The sequence below is a fragment of the Zea mays genome, chromosome 8, assembly GCF_902167145.1.
Source record: "Zea mays cultivar B73 chromosome 8, Zm-B73-REFERENCE-NAM-5.0, whole genome shotgun sequence".
NCBI lineage: Eukaryota > Viridiplantae > Streptophyta > Magnoliopsida > Poales > Poaceae > Zea > Zea mays.
This window is the reverse complement of record NC_050103.1, coordinates 178,346,441-178,372,215: the sequence shown is the minus strand read 5'-3', so window position 1 is coordinate 178,372,215 and position 25,775 is coordinate 178,346,441. Positions and strand designations below refer to the sequence as shown.

At 48.2% G+C, this 25,775-nt stretch overlaps 1 protein-coding gene across 1 annotated transcript; it reads left to right on the top strand.

Moving 5' to 3' along the window:
• Window positions 1–21,582: 21,582 nt before the first annotated feature.
• LOC103636586 (pentatricopeptide repeat-containing protein At1g55890, mitochondrial) lies at window positions 21,583–23,294 on the top strand. Its single transcript, XM_008658938.4, has one exon. It carries the CDS (start codon window positions 21,634–21,636, stop codon window positions 22,993–22,995), a length of 1,362 nt encoding a protein of 453 aa, XP_008657160.1. The 5' UTR covers window positions 21,583–21,633; the 3' UTR covers window positions 22,996–23,294.
• Window positions 23,295–25,775: the final 2,481 nt, after the last annotated feature.

The window sequence follows — 25,775 nt, the reverse complement described above, 5'->3', positions numbered from 1 at the left end:
AAACAAGAGACATGTTAAGGTTAAAAAGGCTTATGCTCTAGAAGTAGAAAAATGTGAAAAATTATCTAGTGAGCTAAGCACTTGCCGTGAGATGATTGACAACCTTAGGAATGAGAATGCTAGTTTAAATGCTAAGGTTGATTCTCATGTTTGCATTGTTTCAACTTCCAATCCTAAAGATAATAATGATGATTTGCTTGCTAGGATTGAAGAATTAAACATTTCTCTTACTAGCCTTAGATTAGAGAATGAAAATTTGATTGCTAAGGCTAAAGATTTTGATGTTTGCAATTCTATTATTTCCGACCTTAGAACTAAGAATGATATGTTACATGCTAAGGTTGTTGAATTAAAATCTTGCAAACCCTCTACATCTATTGTTGAGCATGTATCTATTTGTACTAGATGTAGAAATGTTGATGTTAATGCTATTCATGATCATATGGCTTTAATTAAACAACAAAATGATCATATAGCAAAACTAGATGCTAAAATTGCCGAGCACAACCTAGAGAATGAGAAATTTAAATTTGCTCGTAGCATGCTTTATAATGGGAGACGCCCTGGCATTAAGGATGGCATTGGCTACCAAAGGGGAGACAATGTCAAACTTAGTGCCCCTCCTAAAAGATTGTCAAATTTTGTTAAGGGCAAGGCTCCCATGCCTCAGGATAACGAGGGTTACATTTTATACCCTGTCGGTTATCCCGAGGACAAAATCAGGAAAATTCATTCTAGGAAGTCTCACTCTGGCCCTAATCATGCTTTTATGTATAAGGGTGAGACATCTAGTTCTAGGCAATCAACTCGTGCTAAGTTGCCTAAGAAGAAAATTTCTAATGCATCAAATGAACATAGCATTTCATTTAAGACTTTTGATGCATCCTATGTTTTGACTAACAAATCCGGCAAGGTCGTTGCCAAGGTTGTTGGGGGCAAACACAAGGGCTCCAAGACTTGTGTTTGGGTACCCAAAGTTCTTGTGTCTAATGCCAAAGGACCCAAAACCATTTGGGTACCTAAAGTCAAGAACTAAAATTGTTTTGTAGGTTTATGCATCCGGGGGCTCAAGTTGGATACTCGACAGCGGGTGCACAAACCACATGACCGGGGAGAAAAGGATGTTCTCCTCATATGAGAAAAACCAAGATCCCCAACGAGCTATCACATTCGGGGATGGAAATCAAGGTTTGGTCAAAGGACTTGGTAAAATTGCTATATCTCCTGACCATTCTATTTCCAATGTTTTTCTTGTAGATTCTCTGGATTACAACTTGCTTTCTGTTTCTCAATTATGTCAAATGGGCTACAACTGTCTTTTTACTGATATTGGTGTCACTGTCTTTAGAAGAAGTGATGATTCAATAGCATTTAAGGGAGTGTTAGAGGGTCAGCTATACTTGGTAGATTTTGATAGAGCTGAACTCGACACTTGCTTAATTGCTAAGACTAACATGGGTTGGCTCTGGCACCGCCGACTAGCCCATGTTGGGATGAAGAATCTTCATAAGCTTCTAAAGGGAGAACACATTTTAGGATTAACAAATGTTCATTTTGAGAAAGACAGGATTTGTAGCGCATGTCAGGCAGGGAAGCAAGTTGGAGTCCATCATCCACACAAGAACATTATGACGACCGACAGGCCGCTTGAGCTTCTCCACATGGATCTATTCGGCCCAATTGCTTACATAAGCATCGACGGGAGTAAGTATTGTCTTGTAATAGTGGATGATTATTCTCGCTTCACTTGGGTATTCTTTTTACAGGAAAAATCTCAAACCCAAGAGACCTTAAAGGGATTCTTGAGACGGGCTCAAAATGAGTTCGGCTTAAGGATCAAGAAAATAAGAAGCGACAACGGGACGGAGTTCAAGAACTCTCAAATCGAAGGCTTCCTTGAGGAGGAGGGCATCAAGCATGAGTTCTCCTCTCCCTACACGCCACAACAAAATGGTGTAGTCGAGAGGAAGAATCGAACTCTATTGGACATGGCAAGAACCATGCTTGATAAGTACAAGACACCGGACCGGTTTTGGGCCGAAGCGGTCAACACCGCCTGCTACGCCATCGGTTATATCTTCACCGAATCCTCAAGAAGACATCCTATGAACTCCTAATCGGTAAAAAGCCCAACATTTCATACTTTAGAGTTTTTGGTAGCAAATGCTTTATTCTTGTTAAAAGAGGTAGAAAATCTAAATTTGCTCCTAAAACTGTAGAAGGCTTTTTACTTGGTTATGACTCAAACACAAGGGCATATAGGGTCTTTAACAAGTCCACTGGACTAGTTGAAGTCTCATGTGACGTTGTGTTTGATGAAACTAACGGCTCTCAAGTAGAGCAAGTTGATCTTGATGAAATAGGTAATGAAGAGGCTCCATGCATAGCGCTAAGGAACATGTCCATTGGGGATGTGTGTCCTAAGGAATCCGAAGAGCCTCCAAGTGCACAAGATCAACCATCCTCCACCACGCAAGCATCTCCACCAACTCAAAATGAGGATGAGGCTCAAGTTGATGAAGGGCAAAGTCAAGAAGATGAGCCACCTCAAGATGATGGCAATGATCAAGGGGGAGATGCAAATGATCAAGAAAAGGAGGATGAGGAAGAACCAAGGCCACCACACCCAAGAGTCCACCAAGCAATCCAACGAGATCACCCCGTCGACACCATCCTCGGCGACATTCATAAGGGGGTAACCACTCGATCTCGTGTTGCACATTTTTGTGAACATTACTCTTTTGTTTCCTCTATTGAGCCACACAGGGTGGAGGAAGCACTCCAAGATTCGGATTGGGTGGTGGCGATGCAAGAGGAGCTCAACAACTTCACTAGGAATGAGGTATGGCATTTAGTTCCACGTCCTAACCAAAATGTTGTAGGAACCAAATGGGTCTTCCGCAACAAGCAAGATGAGCATGGTGTGGTGACAAGGAACAAAGCACGACTTGTGGCCAAGGGATATTCCCAAGTCGAAGGTTTGGATTTCGGTGAAACCTATGCACCCGTAGCTAGGCTTGAGTCAATTCGCATATTATTGGCCTATGCTACTTACCATGGCTTTAAGCTTTATCAAATGGACGTGAAAAGTGCCTTCCTCAATGGACCAATCAAGGAAGAGGTCTATGTTGAGCAACCTCCCGGCTTTGAAGACAGTGAGTATCCTAACCATGTTTATAGGCTCTCTAAGGCGCTTTATGGGCTCAAGCAAGCCCCAAGAGCATGGTATGAATGCCTTAGAGATTTCCTTATTGCAAATGGCTTCAAAGTCGGAAAGGCCGATCCTACACTCTTTACTAAAACTCTTGAAAATGACTTGTTTGTATGCCAAATCTATGTCGATGATATTATATTTGGGTCTACTAACGAGTCTACATGTGAAGAATTTAGTAGGATCATGACACAGAAATTCGAGATGTCTATGATGGGGGAGTTGAAGTATTTCTTAGGATTTCAAGTGAAGCAACTCCAAGAAGGCACCTTCATTAGCCAAACGAAGTACACTCAAGACATTCTTGCTAAGTTTGGGATGAAGGATGCCAAACCCATCAAGACACCCATGGGAACTAATGGGCATCTCGACCTCGACACGGGAGGTAAGTCCGTGGATCAAAAGGTATACCGGTCGATGATAGGTTCCTTACTCTATTTATGTGCCTCTCGACCGGACATTATGCTTTCCGTGTGCATGTGTGCAAGATTCCAATCCGACCCTAAGGAATCCCACCTTACGGCCGTAAAACGAATCTTGAGATATTTGGCTTATACTCCTAAGTTTGGGCTTTGGTACCCTCGGGGATCCACATTTGATTTGATTGGTTATTCGGATGCCGATTGGGCGGGGTGCAAAATTAATAGGAAGAGCACATCGGGGACTTGCCAGTTCTTGGGAAGATCCTTGGTGTCTTGGGCTTCAAAGAAGCAAAATTCGGTCGCTCTTTCCACCGCCGAAGCCGAGTACATTGCCGCAGGGCATTGTTGCGCGCAATTGCTTTGGATGAGGCAAACCCTGCGGGACTACGGTTACAAATTAACCAAAGTCCCTTTGCTATGTGATAATGAGAGTGCAATCAAAATGGCCGACAATCCCGTCGAGCATAGCCGCACTAAGCACATAGCCATTCGGTATCATTTTCTTAGGGATCACCAACAAAAGGGGGATATCGAGATTTCTTACGTTAACACTAAAGATCAATTAGCCGATATCTTTACCAAGCCTCTTGATGAACAAACCTTTACCAAACTTAGGCATGAGCTCAATATTCTTGATTCTCGCAACTTCTTCTGCTAGATTGCACACATAGCTCATTTACACTTTTGATCATATATGCTATGACTAATGTGTTTTCAAGTCTATTTCAAACCAAGTCATAGGTATATTGAAAGGGAATTGGAGTCTTCGGCGAAAGACAAAGGCTTCCACTCCGTAACTCATCCTTCGCCATCGCTCCAATAAACGGACCTTGTCTTTGGGGGAGAGAGTAAAAGCCCAAAGCAAAAGGACCGGACTTCGTCTTTGGTATAATCTTAACTCATTTACTTATGACCAAAGGGGAAGATAGTACATTAAGGGCTCTAATGATTCCGTTTTTGGCGATTCATGCCAAAGGGGGAGAAAGTATGAGCCCAAAGCAAAAGGACCGCACCACCACCAATTTCAAAAAACTTAGTGCTTTCCAAATGTATTTATCAATTGGTATCCTATTGTGTTCAAAAGGGGGAGAAAGTAGTATTTCAAAAATGGTATATCAAAACCCTCTTGAACAATAAGAGGAGCATCTCATTTAGGGGGAGTTCTTGTTTAGTCAAAGGAAAAGGGGGAGTTCTTGTTTAGTCAAAGGAAAAGCATTTGAAACAGGGGGAGAAAATTTCAAAATCATTGAAAATGCTTTGCAAAATCTTATTCATTTACCTTTGACTATTTGCAAAAGAACTTTGAAAAGGATTTACAAAAGAGTTTGCAAAAACAAAACATGTGGTGCAAGCGTGGTCCAAAATGTTATATAAGAAAGAAACATTCCATGCATATCTTGTAAGTAGTTATATTGGCTCAATTCCAAGCAACCTTTACACTTACATTATGCAAACTAGTTCAATTATGCACTTCTATATTTGCTTTGGTTTGTGTTGGCATCAATCACCAAAAAGGGGGAGATTGAAAGGGAATTAGGCTTACACCTAGTTCCTAAATAATTTTGGTGGTTGAATTGCCCAACACAAATCTTTGGACTAACTAGTTTGCCCAAGTGTATAGATTATACAGGTGTAAAAGGTTCACACTCAGCCAATAAAAAGACCAAGTTTTGGATTCAACAAAGGAGCAAAGGGGCAACCGAAGGCACCCCTGGTCTGGCGCACCGGACTGTCCGGTGTGCCACCGGACATGTCCGGTGCACCAGGGGGACTCAGACTCAAACTCGCCACCTTCGGGAATTCCCAGAGGCGACTCGGCTATAATACACCGGACAGTGTCCGGTGCGCCAAAGGAGGTCGGCCTCAGGAACTCGTCTGCTTCGGGAAACTCCAACGGCTAGTCCACTATAATTCACCGGACTGTCCGGTGTGCACCGGACTGTCCGGTGCGACTCCGGAGCAACGACTATCTCCGCGCCAACGGCTCTCTGCCGCGCATTCAATGCGCGCTCTGCGCGCAGAACACAGGCGCGCCCATACTGGCACACCGGACAACAAACAGTACCTGTCCGGTGTGCACCGGACACCCAGGCGGGCCCACAAGTCAGAAGCTCCAACGGTCAGAATCCAACGGCAGTGATGACGTGGCAGGGGGCACCGGACTGTCCGGTGTGCACCGGACTGTCCGGTGCGCCATCGAGCAGACAACCTCCCAACGGCCACTTTTGGTGGTTGGGGCTATAAATACCCCAACCACCCCACCATTCATTGCATCCAAGTTTTCCACTTCCCAACTACTACAAGAGCTCTAGCATTCAATTCTAGACACACCAAAGAGATCAAATCCTCTCCAATTCCACACACAAAACCCTAGTGACTAGAGAGAGTGATTTGCTTGTGTTCTTTCGAGCTCTTGCGCTTGGATTGCTTTCTTCTTTCTTGATTCTTTCTTGTGATCAAACACTCACATTGTAATTGAGGCAAGAGGCACCAATTGTGTGGTGGCCCTTGCGGGAAGTTTGATTCCCAAGTGATTTGAGAAGAGAAGCTCACTCGGTCCGAGGGACCGTTTGAGAGAGGGAAGGGTTGAAAGAGACCCGGCCTTTGTGGCCTCCTCAACGGGGAGTAGGTTTGCAAGAACCGAACCTCGGTAAAACAAATCCGTGTGTCTCACTTCATTATTTGCTTGCGATTTGTTTTGCGCCCTCTCTCGCGGACTCGTTTATATTTCTAACGCTAACCCGGCTTGTAGTTGTGTTTATATTTGTAAATTTCAGTTTCACCCTATTCACCCCCCCTCTAGGCGACTATCAGTGGGACCAAGATCGCAGCCCGGCTTGCTCCTCCCCACCCAAGAACTGGTGGTCACCATCTTGGGTGACCACCGGCGGGGGGGGTGCAGCCGGGCTGGCTGATGAAAATCCTTGAAGCCGAACGATGGCTGAAAGGTACCAACTCCCACGGAGTTGCGTTCCTCCAACGATGAGGCGAAAAGACGGCGGGTTCCCCCATCCGGGGGCTTGGAAGGTGGAAAGGCGCGGCGCATAAGGGAGCGAGAAGACATGGTCGCCTTACGAAAGGGGTCGCCCTCCTTTTAAAGGCAACTCTCCCTACGTGCGCCCCCAACCGTCACGGGCTGAGTCTTCTCCAACACGCTCCAAAGCCCTCCCCTGCGGCGCGGGGGCTGGGTCCCGCATGTCATGCAGACCGGCTCCGAGCAGAAGAAGCCAAACCGCCGCGCGTGGTGCACGCAACCGCCCAGCGGTTACAAGTGACCCTCCACTTTTGCCCAGACCAACGGGCGAAAGGGGCAGGCAGCCATGCAGGCGGCATGCAACCGCGCCAAGTGGACGCGCTTCTCCGACTCCCGACACGCCAGCATGGAGGCCCAGGCCCACACGTCGCGCAACCGGCGCGCCGGATGCTGCATGCAAGCAACTGTACCGCCTGTGCCACCACGGCGCCTCCTCGATTGCGGAACTAATACCGCGACTCGAGACGACCCAGCGCGCGACCCAGCAGTGCCAGCCTGACGCGGCGGCCAACGCGGCCAAAAGTGGGCCGGCAGTAATGACGGTGGCAGGCGCGCGGGAGCAGCGGTCACGTCGTCAGCCAAGCTCACGTCCCATCCGGGGGTAGCAAGAGAACCCCCTCTCCCGGCGTGAAGACAACGCGCCCGTGATCCGTTCCTCGAACGGCTCGCGCACGCGCAACGGCCGCCCTGCCAACTACTCGCCCCGTCGCATTAACTCCGCGGCTGGACAGGCGGCGCTTCTGGCAGGAGCAGCGGGCGACGCTTCGCCTTCGCCGAAACAACCGCGCCAAAAAAAGGTACGCTGTGTCGTTCGGTTTCGTATCCTTTTTTCCTTTTTTTCCTCTTTCTCTATCTCTTGCGACAGGGACCGGGAAAGGGGGATACCCCGAAAGGGATCCTTCCCCGTGAAGGAACCAGGCTCCGAGCCTCCTTACTGATCAGGGGTTCGAAGGCTGGCCCCCCGAAGGGTTCAACAGTCGCCTCAGATCGCGTGGGCCCTACACCCACTACTGGTCAGAGGTTCGAAGGCCGCCCCCCCGAAGGGTTCCACGGCCGCCTCAGGCTACTCGGGCTCCGCGCCCATTACTGATCAGGGGTTCGAAGGCTGGCCCCCGAAGGGTTCACAGTCGCCTCAGACGCCGAGCGAGGGATGACCAGGGGTACGTTCGATACATAACCAAGGCTCGGGCTGCGCTCCCGAGGTACCCTAGGACATTTCTGAGACCAGCGGGAGCAATCTTGTAACGAAATCCCATCGGAGGGAGGCATCGAGCCCTCGGACCCCGTCGCCAGGGGACCGGGTCCGGCAGATCACCCGCAGGTACTTTTGGGCGTGCCTCTGGGCCCCTAGCCGACCCCCAACGAACGGGGCACGGACGTCCACTCGGATTACCCGCTTGCAGCTCACCGAAGACACCATGTTCGGTGCCCATCGAGGGTAACATGGCGCTCTCCCCCCTCCTCCTTGCGGAAAGGCGACGTAGGGGCGTATGTAAAAAAGCCGAGTCTGTCCCTGATCGCCCTCTCGCCCTGTGCGGAGACTCGAGGGCTGCTCTCGCAAACCCGGCTCCGGCCGAACCGTTGACAGCGTCAACATACCAGCCCGAGAATTGGGCCCCGACCGTGCTCCCGGGCTACGACCAGTTCGCATGAGGGAACCACCAGACCAGCCGAAGCATTACGCAAGGCATTAAGACCTCGAAGGAGTGAAACCACTCCTCCGAGGCCTCGGGGGCTACACCCGGTGGGTGCGCTCGCGCGCACCCACCGGAACAAAATGCAACCGAGAAAGGCTGGTCCCCTTGCAAAAAAGTGCGACGAAAGCCTCCAAGCGAGTGCTAACACTCCCTTCGAGGCTCGGGGGCTACTGTCGGGGACCATAATTAGGGGTACCCTCAAGACGCCTAATTCTCAGCTGGTAACCCCCATCAGCATAAAGCTGCAGAGGCCTGATGGGTGCGATTAAGTCAGGGATCAGTCCATACGAGCGACTCGATCACGCCTCGCCCAAGCTTAGCCTCGGGCAAGGGCAGCCGACCCCGAGGGGTTTCCGTCTCGCCCGAGGCCCCTGAAAGGGAATTAGGCTTACACCTAGTCCCTAATTAATTTTGGTGGTTGAATTGTCCAACACAAATAATTGGACTAACTAGTTTGCTCAAGTATATAGATTATACAGGTGTAAAAGGTTCACACTCAGCCAATAAAAAGATCAAGTTTTGGATTCAACAAAGGAGCAAAGAGTCAACCGAAGGCACCTCTGGTCTGGAGGCACCGGACTGTCCGGTGTACACCGGACAGTGTCCGGTGCACCACCGGACAGTGTCCGATGCACCAGAGGACTCCAACTCGAACTTGCTTCCTTCGGGAATTTCTCAGGCCGGCGCGCTATAATTCACCGGACTGTCCGGTGTACACCGGACAGTGTCCGGTGCTCCAAGGAAGCGCGGCCTCCGGAACTCGCCAGCCTCGGGAACGCGCAGCAGCCGCTCCGCTATAATTCACCGGACATGTCCGGTGTGCACCGGACTGACCGGTGTACCAGCGAAGCAACGGCTATTTCGGCGCCAACGGCTACCTGCGATGCATTTAATGCGCGCGCAGCGCGCGCAGAAGGCAGGCGCGCCCATACTGGCGCACCGGACAATGAACAGGAGATGTCCGGTGTGCACCGGACATCCAGGCGGGCCCACAAGTCAGGAGCTCCAACGGTCAGAATCCAACGGCAGTGATGACGTGGCGGGGGCACCGGACATGTCCGGTGTGCACCGGACTGTCCGGTGCGCCATCGAACAGACGCCTCCACCAACGGTCAAGTTTGGTGGTTGGGGCTATAAATACTCCAACCACCCCCACATTCATTGCATCCAAGTTTTCCACTTCTCAACCACTTACAAGAGCTAGGCATTCAATTCTAGACACACCCAAAGTAATCAAATCCTCTCCAATTCCACACAAAGCCCTAGTGACTAGTGAGAGTGATTTGCCGTGTTCATTTGAGCTCTTGCGCTTGGATTGCTTTCTCTCTTTCATTCTTTCTTGTGTTCAATCCTCACTTGTAACCGAGGCAAGAGACACCAATTGTGTGGTGATCCTTGCGGGGAGGTTTTGCTCCCGGTTGATTTGAGAAGAGAAAGCTCACTCGGTCCGAGGGACCGTTTGAGAGAGGGAAGGGTTGAAAGAGACCCGGCCTTTGTGGCCTCCTCAACGGGGAGTAGGTTTGAGAGAACCGAACCTCGGTAAAACAAATCCGCGTGTCTCACATCATTATTCACTTGCGATTTGTTTTTGCGCCCTCTCTCGCGGACTTGATTATATTTCTAACGCTAACCCGGCTTGTAGTTGTGATTATTTTTGAGAATTTCAGTTTCGCCCTATTCACCCCCCCTCTAGGCGACTTTCAATTGGTATCAGAGCCCGGTGCTTCATTAGAGCCTAACCGCTCGAAGTGATGTCGGGAGATCACGCCAAGAGGGAGATGGAGACCGGCGACAAGCTGAAAGGGAAATGTGCCCTTGGGCCATTTCTAAGTATTTTGGTGATTGAGTGCCAACACAGGTGCTTAAATGTGAATCTATACCCATGGATGGACAAAGTGCAAATCAAGAGTAAAGGTATGTTTCTAAGCCTTAGTACATTGTTTTGAAGACTAATGTATTGTGTCTAAGTGCTTGAAACAGGAGAAATCAAGTCAGAGAAAAGTTGGTTGTGTACAGCCAAAAGGCTGTTCGGTCTGGAGCACCGGACTGTCTGGTGGTGCACCGGACAGTGTCCGGTGCGCCAGGTTGCCTCGAGCAAAGTGGCCGCTCTCGGGAATTTGCCGACGGCGTACGGCTAAAATTCACCGGACTGTCCGGTGTGCACCGGACTGTCCGGTGAGCCAACGGTCGGCCGGGCCAACGGTCGGCCGCGGAATCTATGCGCGACACGTGGTCGGGCCAACGGTCGGAAGGGGGCACCGGACTGTCCGGTGCGCCAACGGCTCTCAGATCTGCAACGGTCGGCTGCGCTGTTTAAGGAAAGAAATCGGGCACCGGACAGTGTCCGGTGTGCACCGGACTGTCCGGTGCGCCCGAAGACAGAAGGCAAGATCAGCCTTCCAGAATTGCTCTCAACGGCTCCTAGCTGCCTTGGGGCTATAAAAGGGACCCCTAGGCGCATGGAGGAGAAAACCAAGCAACCTTAGAGCATTCTTGATCATCCACACTCAGTCTTTGCGCATTCGTTTGTCATTCTCAGTGATTCGAGCTCCGTTCTAGTGAGAACTTTGAGATAGTCTTTTGAGCTCGATTCTTGGCCGTGTGTGTGCGCATTTTGCTGTGGATTTGTGTGTGTTGCTTCCCTTCCTTACTCCGTGATTCTTTGTGAACATCAAAAGTGTAAGGGCGAGAGGCTCGAAGTTGTGGAGATTCCTCGCGAACGGGATAAGAAAAGAAAAGCATAACACTGTGGTATTCAAGTTGATCATTGGATCACTTGAGAGGAGTTGAGTGCAACTCTCGTCCATTGGGACGCCACAACGTGGAGTAGGCAAGTTTTGTACTTGGCCGAACCACGGGATAAATCACTGTGTCTTCTCTGTGTTGAATTCTTTGTGATTATCGTATTGTGCAAGACCTTCTCTCTAGCCACTTGGCGATTATTGCGCTAACACTTAACAAGTTTTTGTGGCTATAAGTTTAAGTTTCACAAAATCACCTATTCACCCCCCCTCTAGGTGCTCTCACAAGCCCACTACAAGCCAAGGGAGCACTTCATCGGAAGAGTCCCGCACCAAGAGGAAGGAGAAAAAGAAGGACTCCTCCAAACGGAAGGAGAAAAGATCTTCTTCCTCACACCACAAAGAGAAGAAGGAAAAATCTTCTTCCCACAAGTCGCATCAGAAAGGCGACAAGCACAAGAGGATGAGGAAAGTGGTCTACTATGAGACAGACACTTCATCAACATCGACCTCCGACTCTGATGCGCCCTCCGTAACTTCTAAACGCCAAGAGCGTAAGAAGTTTAGTAAGATCCCCTTACACTATCCTCGTACATCTAGACATACTCCATTACTTTCCGTTCCATTAGGCAAACCGCCAACCTTTGACGGTGAAGATTATGCTAGGTGGAGTGATTTAATGAAATTTCATCTAACCTCACTCCACAAAAGTATATGGAATGTTGTTGAGTTTGGAGCACAGGTACCACCGTAGGGGATGAGGATTATGATGAGGACGAAGTGGCCCAAATCGAGCACTTCAACTCCCAAGCCACAACCATACTCTTGGCCTCTCTAAATAGAGAGGAATACAACAAGGTGCAAGGGTTGAAGAATGCAAAGGAAATTTGGGACCTCCTCAAGACCGCGCACGAGGGTGATGAACTAACAAAGATCACCAAGCGGGAAACGATCGAGGGGGAGCTCGGTCGCTTTCGACTTCGCCAAGGGGAAGAGCCACAAGACATGTACAACCGGCTCAAGACTTTGGTGAACCAAGTGCGCAACCTCGGGAGCAAAAAGTGGGACGACCACGAAGTGGTTAAGGTTATTCTAAGAGCTCTCATATTCCTTAACCCCGCTCAAGTTCAATTAATTCGTGGTAATCCTAGATACCCACTAATGACCCCCGAGGAAGTTATCGGGAATTTTGTGAGCTTTGAATGTATGATTAAAGGATCAAAGAAGATCAACGAGCTTGACGAACCCTCCACGTCCGAGGCGCAACCGGTGGCCTTCAAGGCGACGGAGGAGAAGAAGGAGGAGTCTACACCAAGTAGACAACCAATTGACGCCTCCAAGCTCGACAATGAGGAGATGGCTTTAATCATCAAAAGCTTTCGCCAAATCCTCAAGCAACGGAAGGGTAAAGACTACAAATCCCGTTCCAAGAAGGTTTGCTACAAGTGTGGTAAGCCCGGTCACTTTATCGCTAAATGTCCATTATCAAGTGACAGTGACAGGGACAACGACAAGAAGGGCAAGAGAAGAGAAAAGAAGAGGTACCACAAGAAGAGGGGCGGCGATGCCCACGTGTGCCGCGAGTGGGACTCCGACGAGAGCTCCACTGAGTCCTCCTCCGACGAGGACGCCACCAACATCGTCGTCACCAAGGGGCTTCTCTTCCCCAACGTCGGCCACAAGTGCCTCATGGCAAAGGACGGCAAAAGGAAGAAGGTCAAATCTAAATCCTCCACAAAATATGAATCCTCTAGTGATGATAATGCTAGTGATGAGGAGGATAACTTGCTTACCCTTTTGCCAATCTTAACATGGAACAAAAGGAAAAATTAAATGAATTGATTAGTGCTATTCATGAAAAGGATGACCTTTTGGATTCCCAAGAGGATTTTCTAATTAAAGAAAACAAGAAACATGTTAAGGTTAAAAATGCTTATGCTCTAGAAGTAGAAAAATGTCAAAAACTATCTAGTGAGCTAAGCACTTGCCATGACACTATTGCCAACCTTAGAAATGAAAATGCTAGTTTAATTGCTAAGGTTGATTCTCATGTTTGTGATGTTTCAATTCCCAATCCTAGAAATAATGATGATGATTTGCTTGCTAGAATTGAAGAATTAAACATTTCTATTACTAGCCTTAAGATTGAGAATGAGAAATTGCTTGCTAAGGCTAAGGATTTTGATGTTTGCAAAGCTACTATTTCCGACCTTAGAACTAAAAATGATTTGTTACATGCTAAGGTTGTAGAATTGAAATCTTGCAAACCCTCTACATCTATTGTTGAGCACACTTCTATTTGCACTAGATGTAGAGATATTGATGTTAATGCTATTCATGATCACATGTCTTTAATTAAACAACAAAATGATCATATAGCAAAACTAGATGCTAAAATTGCCGAGCATAACTTGGAAAATGAAAAGTTTAAATTTGCTAGAAGTATGCTCTATAATGGGAGACGCCCGGGCATCAAGGATGGCATTGGCTTCCAAAGGGGAGACAATGTCAAACTTAATGCCCCTCCTAAAAATTTGTCTAACTTTGTTAAGGGCAAGGCTCCCATGCCTCAGGATAACGAGGGCTACATTTTGTACCCTGCCGGTTATCCCGAGAGCAAAATTAGGAGAATTCACTCTAGGAAGTCTCACTCTGGCCCTAATCATGCTTTTATGTATAAGGGTGAGACATCTAGTTCTAGGCAACCAACCCGTGATAAGTTGCCTAAGAAGAAGACTCCTAATGCATCAAATGATCATGACATTTCATTTAAAACTTTTGATGCATCTTATGTTCTGACTAATAAATCCGGCAAGGTAGTTGCCAAATTTGTTGGGGGCAAACACAAGGGCTCCAAGACTTGTGTTTGGGTACCCAAAGTTCTTCTTTCTAATGCCAAAGGACCCAAAACCGTTTGGGTACCTAAAGTCAAGAACTAAAATTGTTTTGTAGGTTTATGCATCCGAGGGCTCAAGTTGGATACTCGACAGCGGGTGCACAAACCACATGACAGGGGAGAAAAGGATGTTCTCCTCATATGAGAAAAACCAAGATCCCCAACGAGCTATCACATTCGGGGATGGAAATCAAGGTTTGGTCAAAGGATTGGGTAAAATTGCTATATCACCTGACCATACTATTTCCAATGTTTTTCTTGTAGATTCTTTAGATTACAATTTGCTTTCCGTATCCCAATTATGTCAAATGGGCTACAACTGTCTATTTTCTGATGTAGGTGTTACTGTCTTTAGAAGAATGATGATTCAATAGCATTTAAGGGAGTGTTAGAGGGTCAGCTATACTTGGTAGATTTTGATAGAGCTGAACTCGACACTTGCTTGGTTGCTAAGACTAACTTGGGTTGGCTCTGGCACCGCCGACTAGCCCATGTTGGAATGAAGAATCTTCATAAGCTTCTAAAGGGGGAACACATTTTAGGACTAACCAATGTTCATTTTGAGAAAGACAGGATTTGTAGCGCATGCCAAGCCGGGAAGCAAGTTGGCACCCATCATCCACACAAGAACATTATGACAAGTGACAGGCCACTGGAGCTCTTTCACATAGATTTATTCGGCCCGATTGCTTACATAAGCATCGGCGGGAGTAAGTACTGTCTAGTTATTGTGGATGATTATTCTCGCTTCACTTGGGTGTTCTTTTTGCAGGAAAAATCTCATACCCAAGAGACCTTAAAGGGATTCTTGAGACGGGCTCAAAATGAGTTCGGCTTAAGGATCAAGAAAATTAGAAGCGACAACGGGACGGAGTTCAAGAACTCTCAAATTGAAGGCTTCCTTGAGGAGGAGGGCATCAAGCATGAGTTCTCTTCTCCCTACACCCCACAACAAAATGGTGTAGTGGAGAGGAAGAATCGAACTCTATTGGACATGGCAAGAACCATGCTTGATGAGTACAAGACACCGGATCGGTTTTGGGCCGAGGCGGTCAACACCGCCTGCTACGCCATCAACCGATTATATCTACACCGAATCCTCAAGAAGACATCCTATGAACTCCTAACCGGTAAAAAGCCCAATATTTCATATTTTATAGTTTTTGGTAGCAAATGCTTTATTCTTGTTAAGAGAGGTAGAAAATCTAAATTTGCTCCTAAAACTGTAGAAGGCTTTTTACTAGGATATGACTCAAACACAAGGGCCTATAGAGTCTTTAACAAGTCCTCAGGACTTGTTGAAGTTTCTTGTGACGTTGTGTTTGATGAGACTAACGGCTCGCAAGTAGAGCAAGCTGATCTTGATGAGATAGGTGAAGAACAGGCTCCATGCATAGCGCTAAGGAACATGTCCATTGGGGATGTGTGTCCTAAGGAATCCGAAGAGCCTCCACATGCACAAGATCAACCATCCTCCTCCACGCAAGCATCTCCACCAACCCAAAATGAGGACGAGGCTCAAGTTGATGAAGGGCAAGATCAAGAAGATGAGCCACCTCAAGATGATGACAATGATCAAGGGGGATATGCAAATGATCAAGAAAAGGAGGATGAGCAAGAGTCAAGGCCGCCACACCCAAGAGTCCACCAAACAATCCAACGAGATCACCCCGTCGACACCATCCTCGGCGACATTCATAAGGGGGTAACTACTAGATCTCGTATTGCACATTTTTGTGAACATTACTCTTTTGTTTCCTCTATTGAGCCACACAGGGTAGAGGAAGCACTACAAGATTCGGATTGGGTGGTTGCAATGCAAGAGGAGCTCAACAACTTCACTAGGAATGAGGTATGGCATTTGGTTCCACGTCCTAATCAAAATGTTGTAGGAACCAAATGGGTCTTCCGCAACAAGCAAGATGAGCATGGTGTGGTGACAAGGAACAAAGCTCGACTTGTGGCCAAGGGATACTCCCAAGTCGAAGGTTTGGATTTCGGTGAAACCTATGCACCCGTAGCTAGGCTTGAGTCAATTCGCATATTATTAGCCTATGCTACTTACCATGGCTTTAAGCTTTATCAAATGGACGTGAAAAGTGCCTTCCTCAATGGACCAATCAAGGAAGAGGTCTATGTTGAGCAACCTCCCGGCTTTGAAGACAGTGAGTATCCTAACCATGTCTATAAGCTCTCTAAGGCGCTTTATGGGCTCAAGCAAGCCCCAAGAGCATGGTATGAATGCCTTAGAGATTTTCTTATTGCTAATGGCTTCAAAGTCGGAAAGGCCGATCCTACACTCTTTACTAAAACTCTTGAAAATGACTTGTTTGTATGTCAAATTTATGTTGATGATATTATATTTGGGTCTACTAACGAGTCTACATGTGAAGAGTTTAGTAGGATTATGACACAGAAATTCGAGATGTCTATGATGGGGGAGTTGAAGTATTTCTTAGGATTCCAAGTAAAGCAACTCCAAGAGGGCACCTTCATTAGCCAAACGAAGTACACTCAAGACATTCTAAACAAGTTTGGGATGAAGGATGCCAAGCCCATCAAGACACCCATGGGAACCAATGGGCATCTCGACCTCGACACGGGAGGTAAGTCCGTGGATCAAAAGGTATACCGGTCGATGATAGGTTCTTTGCTATATTTATGTGCATCTCGACCGGACATTATGCTTTTCGTATGCATGTGTGCAAGATTCCAAGCCGACCCTAAGGAAGCTCACCTTACGGCCGTAAAACGAATCTTGAGATATTTGGCTTATACTCCTAAGTTTGGGCTTTGGTATCCTAGGGGATCCACATTTGATTTAATTGGATATTCGGATGCCGATTGGGCGGGGTGTAAAATCAATAGGAAGAGCACATCGGGGACTTGCCAGTTCTTGGGAAGATCCTTGGTGTATTGGGCTTCAAAGAAGCAAAATTCGATCGCTCTTTCCACCGCCGAAGCTGAGTACATTGTCGCAGGACATTGTTGCGCGCAATTGCTTTGGATGAGGCAAACCCTGCGGGACTACGGTTACAAATTAACCAAAGTCCCTTTGCTATGTGATAATGAGAGTGCAATCAAGATGGCGGATAATCCCGTCGAGCATAGTCGCACTAAACACATAGCCATTCGGTATCATTTTCTTAGGGATCACCAACAAAAGGGAGATATCGAGATTTCATACATTAATACTAAAGATCAATTAGCCGATATCTTTACCAAGCCTCTTGATGAACAATCTTTTAACAAACTTAGGCATGAGCTCAATATTCTTGATTCTAGGAACTTCTTTTGTTAAATTGCACACATTGCTCTTCTATATACCTTTGATCATGTCTCTTTCATATGCTATGACTAATGTGTTTTTCAAGTCTATTTCAAACCAAGTCATAGGTGTATTGAAAGGGAATTGGAGTCTTCGGCGAAGACAAAGGCTTCCACTCCGTAACTCATCCTTCGTCGTCGCTCTTAGAGACTCTCCATCTTTGGGGGAGAGAGCAAAAGGACTTCGTCTTTTGTATAATCTTAACTCATTTATTTATGACCAAAGGGGAAGATAGCACTTCGAGGGCTCTAATGCTTCCGTTTTTGGCGATTCATGCCAAAGGGGGAGAAAGTAAGGGGCCAAAGCAAAAGGACCGCACCACCACCAATTTCAAAAACTTCGTGTTTTCCAAAAATATTATCAATTGGTTTCCTATTGTGTTCAAGAGGAGGAGAAAGTAGTATTTCAAAAATGATATATCAAAACCCTCTTGAACACTAAGAGGAGGATCTCATTTAAGGGGGTTTTGTTTAGTCAAAGGAAAAGCATTTGAAACAGGGGGAGAAAATTTCAAATCTTGAAAATGCTTCTCAAAATCTTATTCATTTGCCTTTGACTATTTGCAAAAGAACTTTGAAAAGGATTTACAAAAGAGTTTGCAAAAACAAAACATGTGGTGCAAGCGTAGTCCAAAATGTTAAATAAGAAAGAAACGATCCATGCATATCTTGTAAGTATTTAGATTGGCTCAATTCCAAGCAACATTTACACTTACATTATGCAAACTAGTTCAGTTATGCACTTCTATATTTGCTTTGGTTTGTGTTGGCATCAATCACCAAAAAGGGGGAGATTGAAAGGGAATTAGGCTTACACCTAGTCCCTAATTAATTTTGGTGGTTGAATTGTCCAACACAAATAATTGGACTAACTAGTTTGCTCAAGTATATAGATTATACAGGTGTAAAAGGTTCACACTCAGCCAATAAAAAGATCAAGTTTTGGATTCAACAAAGGAGCAAAGAGTCAACCGAAGGCACCTCTGGTCTGGAGGCACCGGACTGTCCGGTGTACACCGGACAGTGTCCGGTGCACCACCGGACAGTGTCCGGTGCACCAGAGGACTCCAACTCGGACTTGCTTCCTTCGGGAATTTCTCAGGCCGGCGCGCTATAATTCACCGGACTGTCCGGTGTACACCGGACAGTGTCCGGTGCTCCAAGGAAGCGCGGCCTCCGGAACTCGCCAGCCTCGGGAACGCGCAGCAGCCGCTCCGCTATAATTCACCGGACATGTCCGGTGTGCACCGGACTGACCGGTGTACCAGCGGAGCAACGACTATTTCGGCGCCAACGGCTACCTGCGATGCATTTAATGCGCGCGCAGCGCGCGCAGAAGGCAGGCGCGCCCATATTGGCGCACCGGACAATGAACAGGAGATGTCCGGTGTGCACCGGACATCCAGGCGGACCCACAAGTCAGGAGCTCCAACGGTCAGAATCCAACGGCAGTGATGACGTGGCGGGGGCACCGGACATGTCCGGTGTGCACCGGACTGTCCGGTGCGCCATCGAACAGACGCCTCCACCAACGGTCAAGTTTGGTGGTTGGGGCTATAAATACCCCCAACCACCCCCACATTCATTGCATCCAAGTTTTCCACTTCTCAACCACTTACAAGAGCTAGGCATTCAATTCTAGACACACCCAAAGTAATCAAATCCTCTCCAATTCCACATAAAGCCCTAGTGACTAGTGAGAGTGATTTGCCGTGTTCATTTGAGCTCTTGCGCTTGGATTGCTTTCTCTCTTTCATTCTTTCTTGTGTTCAATCCTCACTTGTAACCGAGGCAAGAGACACCAATTGTGTGGTGATCCTTGCGGGGAGGTTTTGCTCCCGGTTGATTTGAGAAGAGAAAGCTCACTCGGTCCGAGGGACCGTTTGAGAGAGGGAAGGGTTGAAAGAGACCCGGCCTTTGTGGCCTCCTCAACAGGGAGTAGGTTTGAGAGAACCGAACCTCGGTAAAACAAATCCGCGTGTCTCACATCATTATTCACTTGCGATTTGTTTTTGCGCCCTCTCTCGCGGACTTGATTATATTTCTAACACTAACCCGGCTTGTAGTTGTGATTATTTTTGAGAATTTCAGTTTCGCCCTATTCACCCCCCTCTAGGCGACTTTCAGCCCCCTTTTAACGGCGGACACATCTCCGGCTCGCCCGAGGCCTTGCCTTCGCTAAGAAGCAGCCCTGACTAAATCGCCGCGCCGATCGACCGAGTCGCAGGAGCATTTAACGCAAAGGTAGCCTGACACCTTTATCCTGACGCGCGCCCCCCGGCAGAGCCGAAGTGACCGCCGTCACTTCGCCGCTCCACTGACCGGTCTGACAGAAGGACAGCGCCGCCTGCGCCACTCCGACTGCAGTGCCACTTGACAGAGTGAGACTGACAGGCAGTCAGGCCTTGCCAAAGGCGCCATAGGAAACTCCGCTCCGCCCGACCTAGGGCTCGGACTCAGGCTAGGCCCCGGAAGACGGCGAACTCCGCTCCGCCCGACCCAGGGCTCGGACTCGGGCTAGGCCTCGGAAGACGGCGAACTCCACTCCGCCCGACCCAGGGCTCGGACTCGGGCTAGGCCCCGGAAGACGGCGAACTCCGCTCCGCCCGACCCAGGGCTCAGACTCGGGCTAGGCCCCGGAAGACGGCGAACTCCGCTCCGCCCGACCCAGGGCTCGGACTCGGGCTAGGCCCCGGAAGACGGCGAACTCCGCTCCGCCCGACCCAGGGCTCGGACTCGGGCTAAGGCCCCGAAAGACGGCGAACTCCGCTCCGCCCGACCCAGGGCTCGGACTCGGGCTAAGGCCCCGGAAGACGGCGAACTCCGCTCCGCCCGACCCAGGGCTCGGACTCGGGCTCAGCCCCAGAAGACGACGAACTCCGCTTCGCCCGACCCCAAGGCTCGGACTCCGCCCTGGCCTCTGCCGAACGACCTCCGCCTCGCCCGACCCAGGAGCTCGGGCTCGGCCTCGGCCATGGAAGACAGACTCGACCCCGGCTTCGGAGGAGCCTCCACGTCGCCCGACCTAGGGCACAGGCCCGCCACGTCAACAGGAAGCGCCATCATCACCCTACCCTGAGCCGACTCGGGCCGCAGAGAACAAGACCGGTGTCCCATCTGGCTAGCTCCGCCAGATAGGCAATGATGGCGCCCCGCTAGCCCTGTGACGACGGCGGCTCTCAGCTCCCTTACGGAAGCAGGGGGACGTCAGCAAGGACCCAACCGCTCCGACAGCTGTCCCTCCGCCAGGCTCCGTTGCTCCTCCGACAGCCACGACATCACACCAACAGGGTGCCAAGATCTCTCCGGCTGCCACATTGGCATGTACTTAGGGCGCTAGCTCTCCCCCGCTAGACACGTAGCGCTCTGCTACACCCCCATTGTACACCTGGATCCTCTCCTTACACCTATAAAAGGAAGGACCAGGGCCTTCTTAGAGAAGGTTGGCCGCGCGGGGACGAGGACGGGACAGGCGCTCTCTTGGGGCCGCTCGCTTCCCTCACCCGCGTGGACGCTTGTAACCCCCTACTGCAAGCGCACCCGACCTGGGCGCGGGACGAACACGAAGGCCGCGGGATTTCCACCTCTCTCACGCCCGTCTCCGGCCACCTCGCTTCCCCCCTTCGCGCTCGCCCACGCGCTCGACCCATCTGGGCTGGGGCACGCGGCACACTCACTCGTCGGCTTAGGGACCCCCCGGTCTCGGGACGCCGACACATAGTGACTAAGGCCTTGTTTGTATGGGATTATAATCTATGTATATTATATAATCAATGTAAATAAGCTAGTGAGGAAACAAATAAGTAACTTATCTGAAAAGATTATATAATCTAGCACTTGAGATTATGATAATTCTATAAGCTCATCAAAGGATGTTTATTTCAGTTTATTTTTTATGTAAGACCCACTACACATAGCAAGTTGATTAAAATTATTTCTAATTGTCATCCACTTGTCCATAGGCGTTCCCACCCACCAGATAAGTAAAACGGCTAAGGGTATTGTTGTATTTGTATGCATATGAATAATAAGCCAAGTTCAAATAATCTGAGCTAACAAACAATAACACCTAGCTTATTTAATCCAGAGCATATAATCCAGATTATATAATCTATATTATAATTTAGATTATATAATCTATAATTTAAAACAAACAGGGCCTAACTTGGGATGACCCATGTGGGCTGGGCTGTAAAAGTTCGCGGCCCAAATAGGTTGTTCAGCAAATGCAAAACCCTTCGCCTCGCCTGTCTCACCACAGTGTCCACTGTCCAGTCGCCTAGTCGCAAATCTCACCCCGCCGCCATGGCCTCCCCCGCCGCCGCCTCCCCCGCGCGCCGCCTTTCCGTCATTTTCTCCTCGACCAAGCCACGCGCCCGACCACCCAAACCGGCGCCGGCTCCGAAAGCGCCGGCCGGCCAGGCGGTTGCGAAACCTGACGAGCGCTGCGAGTCCCGGAATCTCACGAAAATCCTGCAGGTCATCTTCCGGGAGCGCGATCCGGACAAGCTGGTTTCCCAGTTCATCGCCGAATCGACCGCGTCTGAACGCTTCCGCAACAAGCACCGCGTGTACGACGTGGCCGTGGCCCGCCTCGCCTCCTTCGGCCGACACGATGGCATTGCTGCCATCATCGACTCACAGAAGCCGTTCATCGCGGCCTCCAGCGTGGGCTTCGCCGCACGCCTCATCCGCCTCTGCGGCCGCGCCTCCATGCCGTCCCACGCCGCCGCGATCTTCCATGACCTCCCACCGAAGCACAAGTCCTCCATGACTTTCAATGCCCTCCTCGCCGCCTACCTCGACGCCAGCGACTTCGACGCACTCGCCACCGCGTTGCAGGAAATCCCGGCCACACACCCCACTATTGCTCCCACCATATACTCTCACAATATACTCATCAGTGCGCTGTGCAAGAAGCCGGACCTCTCGGCCGCCGTGGATGTCATCACGCTCATGGAGAAGCGCGGTATTACCCCTGATATCATCTCTTTCAACATTCTGCTCAATGGGTTTTACAGCAATGATCGCTTTGATGACGTCGAGAAAGTTTGGGAGATGATGAAGGAGAGGAATGTTGAGCCGGATGCGAGGAGCTATAATGCAAAACTGCGGGGTTTGGTTTCCCAAGGGAGGGTTGAGGATGCAGCTGCATTGATTGAGAGGATGCAAAAGGAGGGACCAAAGCCTGATTCAGTGTCCTACAACGAACTGATTCGAGGGTATTGCAATGAAGGGAGGTTGAATGAAGCCAAGAAGGTATATGATAATATGATAAAGAATGGATATGCACCAAATAGGGGCACATTTCATACCCTTGTGCCACATTTTGTGGAGGCTGGAGAGCTTGATCATGCTCTAAGCTGCTGCCATGAGATCTTCACTAGGAAGTGCAGAGTGCAGTGCTCGTTGCTGCAGGGGGTAGTGACTGCGTTGTTTGCTGCATCAAGGGTGGAGGAGGCTAAGAGGATCGTTCATCTTGGAAGGGAGAACTACTATCCTCGAAAGGGTTTGAGGATGCCACCACGTACTAGAAAAGACGAGGGTTTGAAGATGCCGCAACCTGGTGGAGAAGGCAATGATGTAGAAGCTGGAACTGATTCAGAAGATTCTGTATCATATGAAGATGGGTGCGAGCAAGAAGAGGAGTCGAAAAATGGTCAGTGAGGATGTACCTTTGTAATTTAAGCATTGATGTGGCATGGCGATGCAAGCTGAATTTGCTCTACTTCTTTGATGGCCTGATACAACAGAATTGCCTGTGCAATTGGAATTCTCTCGTACTTTAGTAATATGATGGTTTATTTTGCTTCTCTAGGTTGATTGGTAAAAACTCCTCCACTCATTATATACATGATATTAGAATCAACCCCTCTTCCCTAGAATGGCTTGTTTTGGCATTTTTTGTCACACGTCTTCAATATTGTTAAATATGTTTGTTTCAATGTGTTTTCCCTATGTATCTATTCGTAAATGATGTGTGAGCTTTATAGTTGTTTTCATGTGCTGGTGTTTAATCATTGGGCTGGTTGGCTTCAAGTTTGGAATATGGAGATTCCAAGTTTGGGACTTGGGCTTGATGTCACTCTAGAGCGACTTCCATTTTCCGTAGTAACTAGCGTCAGTAGTGTGTCAAACTAGAGATGAATATTTATATTTGCATAACCGACTTATTTTCACTTTATAGTCATTGTTGTTTAATTGATTTTTCTTTCTTTGAATAGATCATCTTATTTGTTTTTTCTCTCTCTCTAACACATCTTACTTGTCAAATAGTAACTTACTATTAGAAGCGACCTAACAAAAAAAAATGCAGGTTGATGCATACCAATTTGTCACACTTTGTACTGCTGGTTTTCATGTACATGGAGTCTTGTTTTGATTTAAAATACATGGACTTAGAATTTAGCAGTAGCAGGTTGACTGTAATTTGCTATTGCTGGTTAAACGTTGAGATGGTCTTTTCGGGTTTGTTTCTACAGCTAAGGTAATGGAATTAAGAATGGAGGAAAATGAGCTATTTGATCCACTAAGTTGCGAGACAAACATATTAAAAGGGGGATCAAGGTCACCATGGAACATGTATAGTTTTACATGCCATTTTTTTTCTTGCGCAACTTTCAAAGTTTTTCTTTGTTGGATGCCTTCACAGTTTTCTGCCAAGTCATGTGTTTCTTGCAATAGGGGGGGAAAAACTCGGATCTAGCTTATCTACCAAAAACGAAAAAAAAACACATAAAGAAGTTACTCCTTCCATTCCAAACGAAACGTGTTTTGCATCAAAAGTCAAATCTCTCTAAGTTTGACTCGGGCTTTTGGAGACTTCTTTGGCGATGCCAGTGGCGGAGATATAATCATTGTGTCGCTTGCTCCATTTGTCGCTTCAGATCCATGACTTTTGTATAGGAAGCTTTGCTGTAGCCGCATGTAAGTTTATGCATAGTTTGAGTACATAACTACGGATCTGGTCACTTCATTTTCGAAGTTGCTACGAGCCTACGACTATGGATGGTCTCGAAGAGAGGCACAGAAAACTAAAACAGTAAGGATTCCCTTTTGGAGAAACCTGTTCTGTATACAGGCTACTTCTACCTAAAACAGTAAGGATTCAGTTCAAGTTCTGGTGCGATCCCCAGATTTGTAAGGATTCGGTGGTTGTGCCGTAGACTCACCAGTCGCGCTGGATGTCTGAATAGCTCATACTCTTTCAGCAGTCCTAGAAATTTTCTAGTATGCATTACCGGAACTGGATTATTAACAGAAATCAATAGTAGATGTGCGTATGAATGATGTCATTGTAAACTGAGTTGTAGGGTTAGTTCACCTAAAATCTACTGTAATTTGGTAACACAAATTTTAAACTCCTGGATACTTTTTTTTAGGACCGAGGGTGGGAGTAGAGTCAGGCTCTCTCCAACAACGTTTGGTATAGCCTTCTGCAAGCTGTTTTGGTGCAGCAGTCTAAACAACGGGCTTTAGGGCCTGTTTGGTTTGTGGCTAAATGTGCCACACTTTGCCTAAGGTTAGTCGTTCGAATTGAATAACTAACCTTAGGCAGAAAAGTTAGGCAAAGTGTGGCAACTGAGGCAGTGAACCAAACAGGCCCTTAATACGAAAGTAACAGTCTTATAAAAGATGTTGCTAGAGAAAAATAAGATATAGTCTTTTAGAAAAAACTGTAAAAAAAACGGATATATAGTGAATATAGAGAAATTTGCTAGAGAAAACAGGTGCACAGGCATCACAAGGGCCACAACCACAACACGCAACAACTGAACAGCCAAAGCTACTACCTTAGCATTTGGTCAATTAATCATTTTATTGGCATGGGTCTCTCGTTGGCATCGGCAGCAGCGTGTGTGATCAGCCAAAGAGTTCGGCAGTCCACGAGCAGTTAGGCAGAGCAGGGGCACGCAGCTAAACAAAGATGGCTATGCTAAAAAAACACCAGCTGCTGGAGCAAAGAATTGTAGCAGAGCAGAACTTACAATATTGCTGTCAAACGTTGTACAATATAGGTTTGGCAGGTGCGGAAACTTTTTGGGGGGGGGGGGGGGGGGGGGGGGGGGGAGCGGCATCCGTAACCGTAATCGGCGTCTCGCGATTAGCGAGCGCGCTGCGCGGAGCAACATGGATACGCACCACCGGATTTGAACACGGGATTGTATTGTAGCGTGCGTGCGGTCAAATGCATGCGAGTGCGGGGCGCTGGTCAATGGAACGGAGATTAATGCTGCACGCGGCTGTGCAGCTGGTGCCTGCGCAGAACCCTTGATACAAAACACAGCCATTAACCCCGGGCGCTTAGCGCTATGAGGTGCGTTAATACGTTGTCTGGTCAGACAGCTTCGTCGTTCGATGAGTCGGTAATAAGCTTAGCCCCCCACCCACTCCAATTGCATAGTACTGTATGTGCTTTTGAAGCCGCATCAGCAGAACGGCCAGGA